General features: G+C 39.0%; 1 protein-coding gene and 1 non-coding gene across 2 annotated transcripts; one reads left to right on the top strand and one right to left on the bottom strand.

The window, feature by feature from the left end:
- Positions 1 to 775: 775 nt before the first annotated feature.
- On the top strand, positions 776 to 2,594 carry LOC149494377 (uncharacterized). The gene is made up of 3 exons (XM_089725483.1): positions 776 to 1,248; positions 1,444 to 2,473; positions 2,589 to 2,594. Exons 1-3 carry the CDS (start codon positions 776 to 778, stop codon positions 2,592 to 2,594), a joined length of 1,509 nt encoding a protein of 502 aa, XP_089581609.1.
- On the bottom strand, positions 1,340 to 1,446 carry LOC149494378 (small nucleolar RNA R71). Its single transcript, XR_016322347.1, has one exon. It is a non-coding gene; the product is annotated as a small nucleolar RNA R71 (small nucleolar RNA).
- Positions 2,595 to 8,556: the final 5,962 nt, after the last annotated feature.

The raw sequence follows: 8,556 nt of genomic DNA, 5'->3' as shown, positions 1-8,556 counted from the left end.
TGATGTAGCTTAACTTCTTTTCCAATTTATGACATTAGATTTGTTTTTCTTTGTTTAAGTTATGATTCATTAATAAACTTAATGCTTCCAGGCAGAGGTTATCCCTTGGATTGATTTATTTTATTAATCACTATCGGAAGAAGGATTTTTATTATGAAAAAGTTAATGAATCACATGAGAATAACAACTTGATGCGGAAGCTATATGGTTTGACCCATGGGGGTTTTCATAAATTAACAACTTAAATTTATGAATTCATAAACATCTACAAAACTTAATGATTTAATTCATATTTGATTGTGCTATTGGAAGATAGATAGTTAAACAGAATTAAAATAGCTAACAATACATCGGGAGAGCTTGTTAGTGATTTTAGATTTGTTTTCCCTACTCGAACAATTAAAATTGATTAATGAACTAATAAAATAAATTGGATAGAATTAAGTGAAATCAAAATCCCTAGTAGTTTTTAATCCTTGATTTCTTTAATCGATAATTAAGTGAATTTAAATTCTTGCAACAATTCCCTCATTTATCGTTTAAATAATAATAGGATAACATAATTTTGGTATTTGGTATACAATCCTCGTGGGATCGATACTCTACTCATCATATATTACTAGTAGCGATTTCGTACACTTGCAAAAAGCACTGTCAAGTTTTTGGCGCCGTTGCCGGGGATTGGCATTACCAATATCAATATAAATTACCCTATTATTGATTTAGACAATTATTTTTGTTCATTTAATTCTCTTTGAGATTATTTCAGATTTTTATGCAAAGAAGATCAGGAAGAACTGAACCTCTTATCTTCGATCCAGAAGTTGAGAAGACTTGTCGTAGAAATAACGCTGCTAGAAGAGCACGAGAAAACAGATCAGAACAGCAAGTAAACATGGAAGGCGAAATAAATCCTCAACCTCAAAACCAACCCCTTGCTGTTAATCCTCAAATCAAACATCAACCTAATGTTCGCACCTTGCGAGATTACACCACACCTTCTCTTAATGGAGCCACTTCAAGTATCACTAGACCGAGAGTGGAAGCTAATAATTTTGAAATTAAACCTGCAATTATTCAAATGCTTTTCACTTCAATACAATATGGAGGTCTGCCTAGTGAAGATCCTAACGCTAACATTACAAATTTTCTGGAAATTTGTGATACCTTCAAACAAAATGGCGTTTCTAAAGTTGCCATAAAATTGAGACTCTTTCCTTTCACACTTAGGGACAAGGCACGATCTTGGTTACAATCATGTCCTGCTGGAAGTTTTACAACATGGGAAGAATTAGCCCAAAAATTTTTAGCAAAATTTTTTCCATCTTCTAAAACTACAAAATTAAGAAATGAGATCATGACCTTCATTCACCATGATCAAGAAAGCTTATATGAAGCTTGGGAAAGATTTAAAGATTTACTAAGAAAATGCCCTCACCATAGTTTGCCTAAGTGGTTACAAGTTCAAACTTTTTACAATGCATTGTCACCTAATATTAAGATCACTCTGGATGCAGCTGCAGAAGGATCCTTTGAAAGAAAGGAGATCGATGAAGCATATGATCTAATAGACAAAATGGCAAGCAACAGCCATTATCAAAGCAATTTCGAGAGAAGGAAAACTGCAGGAATATATGAGATCGATGCCATCACTGCACTCAATGCTGAGGTAAACAATATGGTAAGAAAATTAGACTTATTAACCACTAAATCTGTGAATTCCATTATACAAACTTGTGACAGATGCAATGAGCAACATCGAATTGGAGAATGCATGCTAGATTCTGCAAACCCACAAACTTTGGAGCAAGTGAATTACGTGATGAATCAAGGAAGAAGGAATTACCCGTACTCAAATTCTTACGATAATAGGTTAAGAAATCATCCTAATATTTCCTACAGAAATCCAAATAACACCTTGAACACACCTCCAGGCTTCATACCTCCAGAGAAAATGTCTCATGATGATCTCCTCACTGCTCTTTACAAATCACACATGGATTTTATGAATGAAACCAGAGAGAGCAATAAAATCCAACAAGCTACGATAAGGAACCTAGAGATTCAGATGGGACAGTTTGCAAGCATGATGGCTGCTCGACCTCAAGGTACATTACCTAGTAACACTGAAAGAAATCCTAAAGAACAGGTACGAGCCATCACCTTGAGAAGCGGCAAGCAGTTAGAGAGCACGCCCATAATTGAAAAAGAGAAAGAGAAAGAAGAAAAGAGAAAGGCCCCTATCATTGATCTAGAAGTGAAGGAAGAAATGAAACCTTATGTTCCACTTGTCCATTTTCCACAAAGATTAAAGAAGACGCAAGATGATAAAAGCTTCCTGAAATTTCTTGACGTTTTCAAAAAGCTTCAAATTAACATCCTTTTTGCTGAAGCTCTTGCTCAGATGCCCAATTATGCAAAATTCTTGAAGGAAATCCTGAGTAAGAAGAGAAAGATCGATGATCACGGAATGGTGATGTTGACAGAGGAATGCAACGCAATCATTCAGAATAAGCTACCTCCTAAATTAAAGGATCTAGGGAGTTTTTCTATCCCCTGTAATATTGGAAATCTTAATTTTGAAAAAGCCTTAGCAGATTTAGGAGCTAGCATAAATCTTATGTCTTGCGAAGTTTTTAAAATGCTAGGGATGGGAGAGCTGAAGCTAACTAGAATGTCTTTAAAATTAGCGGATCGATCAATTAAATATTCGAAGGGAATTGTAGAAGATGTGCTTGTCAAGGTAGGTAAGTTTTTCTTTCCTGTTGATTTTGTAATCCTTGATATTGATGAAGATAGAGAAGGATCTTCGATCCTTGGTAGACCCTTTCTTGCAACTGCAAGAGCACTAATCGACGTACATGAAGGAAAATTAACTCTAAGAGTAGGTCAAGAAGAGGTAGTCTTTGATGTTTTGAAGTCATGTAAACTCCCTATGGATTATGATGACTGTTTTAGGGTTGATGTTATTAATGAATGCGTAGAAGATAATCTGAATAACGAAGATAATAATAACATTAATCAAAACATCATAAATGAAAAAGAAAGTGAGCTACCAAGGCAAGAATTGAAACAGCTACCTTCTCATTTAAAGCATGCATTCTTAGGTGAGAATAATTCTTTCCCTGTTATCATTTCTTCTCACTTAACACTTGATTAAGAAGAAAGGCTATTGCAGGTTCTGAAGGAGCATAGGAAGGCTTTAGGATGGTCAATTGCAGATCTGCAGGGGATAAGTCAAAGTATACGCATGCATAAAATTATGATGGAAGAAGACTACAAACCTTCAATCGAGCATCAAAGGAGGTTGAACCCCAACATGAAGGAAGTAGTCAAGGCAGAGATCATTAAACTCTTAGACGCTGGCATCATCTATTCAATTTCTGACAGTAGTTGGGTAAGCCCCGTCCAAGTAGTTCCAAAAAAAGGGGGGTATGACAGTCGTTTCTAACGAAAATAATGAATTAATTCCAACAATAACTGTCACAGGTTGGCGTGTGTGTATTGATTACAGGAATTGAATAAAGCAACACGCAAGGATCATTTTCCCTTACCCTTTATTGATCAAATGCTTGAGAGGCTTGCAGGTTATCCATACTACTGCTTTCTAGATGGCTATTCACTTGTCCTTACGATACCTTCGCATACCGGAGAATGCCATTTGGGTTGTGCAATGCTCCTGCCACTTTCCAGAGGTGTATGATGTCCATATTTTCTGATATGGTTGAAAAATTCATTGAAATATTTATGGATGATTTTTCTGTATTTGGTTCATCTTTTGAATCATGCCTCTATAATCTCTCTTTAGTGATTCAGAGATGTGAGGACACTAACCTTGTCCTGAATTGGGAAAAATGCCACTTTATGGTTAGTGAAGGAATTGTTCTAGGCCACAAAATCTCACAGAAGGGGATTGAAATGGACAAGGCCAAGGTGGAAGTGATTGAGAAGCTACCCCCTCCGAACTCAGTTAGGGGAGTGAGAAGTTTCCTTGGCCATGCCGGATTTTATAGGAGATTCATCAAAGATTTCTCCAAAATTACTAAACCTCTTTGCAATTTGTTAGTTAAAGATGTTCCTTTCAATTTTGACAAAGAGTGTTTGATTGCCTTTGACAGATTGAAAAAGGAATTGACTTTAGCACCCATTATTTCTAAACCAGATTGGAGTCACCCCTTTGAGCTTATGTGTGACGCAAGTGATCATGCTGTAGGAGCCTGTTCTTGGGTAGCGGAAAGAAAAGAAATTGCACGTCATTTATTATGCCAGCCGCACGTTAAATGATGTGCAATTAAATTATGCCACCACTTAGAAAGAACTCCTTGCTATTGTTTTTGCATTTGATAAATTTAGAGCTTATTTAATTGGAGCTAAAACAATAGTGTATACGGATCACTCTGCAATTAAATATCTATTAGAAAAGAAAGATGCAAAGCCAAGACTAATTCGCTGGGTTCTTCTTTTGCAGGAATTCGATCTAGAGATTCGTGATAAGAAAGGAACCGAAATCCTTGTAGCGGATCATCTGTCTAGGCTCGAGTTGGGGGAAGAAGAAGAAGCCAACTTCCAAATCAATGAAGGTTTCCCCCACGAACATCTTTTTCTTCTAGTTAAGGTAAAAGCTCCCTGGTGTGCTGATATAGTCAACTAACTTGCTTGCAAAATCCTTCCTCCCAATTTATCTTATCAACAAAAGAAAAAATTCTTTCATGATCTTAAATACTATTATTGGGAGGAACCATTTTTGTTCAAGTATTGTAGTGACCAACTCTTCCGACGATGCATACTGGAAGAAGAAATTGAAAGTGTTCTTCAATTTTGTCACTCAATGGAGTGTGGAGGACATTTTGGAGCAAACAAGACAGCTGTGCATGTCCTGGAAAGCGATCTATACTGGCCCAATTTATTTAAAGATGCCTGTAATTTTGTTCATCTCTACGACCGTTGTCAGAGGTTAGGCAACATTTCATAGCGTCATGAAATGCCACTAAACAACATTCTTGAAGTGGAAATATTTGATGTTTGGGGTTTGGATTTTATGGGTCCTTTTCCATCATCGTATTCCAACCAATATATTTTAGTGGCAGTCGACTACGTTTCGAAATGGGCAGAAGCTGTAACCCTTCCAAATAACGATGCCAAAAGTGTGATGAGCTTCATAAAGAAATATATTTTCACACGTCATGGTACTCAAAGAGCTATAATCACGGATGGAGGTAAGCACTTCTGTAATAAGTACCTTGATTCCCTTCTTTCCAAATATGGTGTTACTTACCCTATAGGGGCCCCGTATCACCCTCAAACGAGCGGGCAAGTGGAAGTCACAAATCGGGAAATCAAGAAGATTTTGGAGACAACAGTTGGCCAATCCAGGAAAGACTGGTCCAAAAAGCTCGATGACGCTCTTTGGGCCCACCGAACCGCCTTCAAAACACCAATTGGTATGTCCCCATATCGCATGGTGTATGGCAAGGCTTGTCACCTTCCTGTCGAATTGGAACACAAGGCATATTGGGCAATCCAATTTCTCAACTTTGATACAAAGGAAGTTGGTCAGAAGAGGCTACTGCAATTAAACATGATGGATGAAATGAGGCTTCATTCTTATGAGAATGCCAAAATATATAAAGATCGCACAAAACAATGGCATGACAAGCATATCATCCTGCGGAATCTAAGAGTCGGCCAACAGGTATTACTCTACAACTCTAGACTCCGCCTTTTTCCAGGAAAATTACGCTCGAGATGGTCCGGCCCTTTTATAATTAAGGAGATTTTCCCGCTTGGAGCAGTTGAGATAATGGATGGTGATCAAAGTTTTAAGGTCAATGCTCAACGGTTAAAGGTTTTTCATGATGGAAAATTCAATCCTGTTAAAATAACTATAAGTCTTGAATAGCTGGAATTAGGTTTAGTGTGTCGAGCATAACGACGTTAAATAAAAGCGCTTCTGGGAGACAACCCATTGTATTCAAACTTTTATTGTTTTATTATTTTGTTTTCAGTCTAATCTTTCAGGTATAAGAAGAAGTTCAGGAGGTAGCACGCCCTAGCCATGCTGGTTAGCACGGCCGTGCTTCAAAGAGAAAGAAATGCTCTTGAGAGACAGAGGCTAGCATGCCCCCACCGTGCCCATCCGCACGCCCGTGCTACATAACACGTCCACGTCGTGCCTAGCTGCACGCCCGCGCGAGGTAAGTCGCACTTCCTCTTGAGAGACAGAGGCGCGCACACCCTAGCCGTGCCATTTCGCATGACCGTGTTAAGGATAGGCAAAAACTTTGCAGATAGAACGCCTAGGCCGTGTTAATTAGCACGCCCGTGCCATCATTGCCCAAAGAGTCAGAGGTGCGCACGCCCAAGCCGTGTCGATCCTCACACCTGTGCGAGGTAAGTAACATTTTTCTTTTGCAGGATAGAGGCGCGCACGCCCCCCTCCGTGCTCAGCAGCACGCCCGTGCCACTAATGCACTGGACTTCCAGAAGCGTGCACGCCCAGACCGTGCCATACTGCACACCCGTGCCCGCTATCACTTAGAGAGACAAAGGAGCGCACGCCCTGGCCGTGCTATGTGGCATGGCCATGCCACGATCAGACAAGCGCATTAAAACGCGCCTCTATTTAAAGCGCATGCCCTAAAATCCTCTCATTCTAATCCCACACGCCCAAGCCGCCTCCTTCCTCTCTCCCATTTTCTCTCTTTTTCTCTCACACCAAAGCCTCTAAACACTCATTCTCTTCAATCTTCTCCATCACCATGCCTCTAAGATACAAATGTAGCAGGCCTACTTCTTCTGTAGCGGATAGACAACGGTCCACCACGCAATCCTCTACTGTTTCTCCACCTTCCCCATCGTCGGATGCTCCTCCATTTGAGATTGGTCATCGGATCAACAGGAAAGGTATAATAAACTATCTTTACGCCCTATTTTACCAAATAAATTTATAGATGAATCAGTACTTGCACAAGTGGGGCTTCGGGATGCTGTGTTAGAACCTCTTAGGCGTGTGGGGTGGGGGCAATTTATTGGTATGAAAGATCTTGTCATACACCCTTGACTCTAGAATTTTTAAGCTCATATTCTTCATTATTCGATTTCTACCTAAAAATTTTCCTAGTAAAATTAGATTCAGATTATTTGGCAAAAATTTTGAGCTTTCAGTGAATGAAGTTAGTCACATTTTTTTTTCCCACTGAAAATGCGATTAACCAAGTACGTACGGATTATATGGATGGCAATAGATGGAATAAATTAACTGGCGAAGATAATTATAATCCTAGGTTTTCTAAAGCCTCTAAATTGCAAAACCCTGCTTTGCGGTATATTCACAAATTTCTAGTCAATACTATTTTTAGAAGAAGCGAGAGTGATGGGGTGTTGGGACGAAATGAATTGTATTTTATATGGGCCATTAATCAAGGAATTTTGTTAAATGTCGGTTATTGGCTGTGTCAAAAATGGGCTCGAGTAGCAAAAGCAGATAAGGGGGCCATCATGATAGGATGTTTTGTGACATGTATTGCTACATACTTGAGGGTTTGGAATCCGGCTCGACCCGTTTATGAAAGTGTAGGAGGAAGGGGGACCAGATTGGATCTAGATGTTATGATTCATATGAAGCTGGTTGAAAAAGTAGGAGACTCTTACCGTTTGATGGTTGCACAAGCAGATAACTCTGATGATGCAGCGAATGAGGATGCTGGTGCAACTAATATAGAGGAGGACAATCCACCCCCTTTCCCTGCTTTTGGTTTTTCTTCTGGTGCAGGTACTTCTAGAGCTGGACCTTCATTTCAGGGAACATCGAACATGTCCAATGATGAGGTGCTTGCACGGATGATGTCCCGAATGGACATGTTTGATACCCGGCTTCATGGCATGGAGTCGATGATAGCTGACCCCTTCCAGTCGATCAAGATCATGCATGGCAGCCTCAACTCTCGTATGGACACTATGTAGAACCAATATCAAGGCATTGCTGACCAACTTCAGACGATGCTTCAGTTGTTGCTACCTCCTCAACCTCCACCACCGGAAGCTTGACAGATTTCACTTTATTTTGGTTACTCTCTATTGTTTTTGTTTCTGCTGAACATTTCAATTTAGTTTTTGTTGCTTTCAGTTTATACTTTGGATTTTTCTATTAGTTTTTCTAACCTTATAGCTTGGATAAACTCCACCGCCCGGCTTTCTTGTATTGTCCAATACAATGATGGTACTTATCTCTCCATTTCTTACTCTTTTGTTGAATTATCCATGATTTAATAAGTTTGGAGTATTGCATATAGCTCATTGAGGACAATGTGCTCAACTAAGTTGGGGGAGGAAATTTTATCTAAACTATAAGACTCTTATATTAATTATAGTTAATGTTTGATAAGGTTCTAAGTTCTTCATAAAAGTTATAGCTCTACTTCTTAGCTTTCTAAATTATCCTCTTGTGTCCAATTGGAATACCTATAGCTCAATTTATGATTTTATTACTAAAACTGATTCTGTCATGGCAGCTCACCAGTATTTTCAAAATTTTGCTTATCTTTGACCCCTAAAATG

Source organism: Jatropha curcas, chromosome 8 (assembly GCF_041381405.1).
Source record: "Jatropha curcas cultivar XTBG-Jc1 chromosome 8, XTBG_Jcur_1.0, whole genome shotgun sequence".
NCBI classification, from domain to species: domain Eukaryota; kingdom Viridiplantae; phylum Streptophyta; class Magnoliopsida; order Malpighiales; family Euphorbiaceae; genus Jatropha; species Jatropha curcas.
This window is presented reverse-complemented; position numbering and strand designations above follow the sequence as displayed.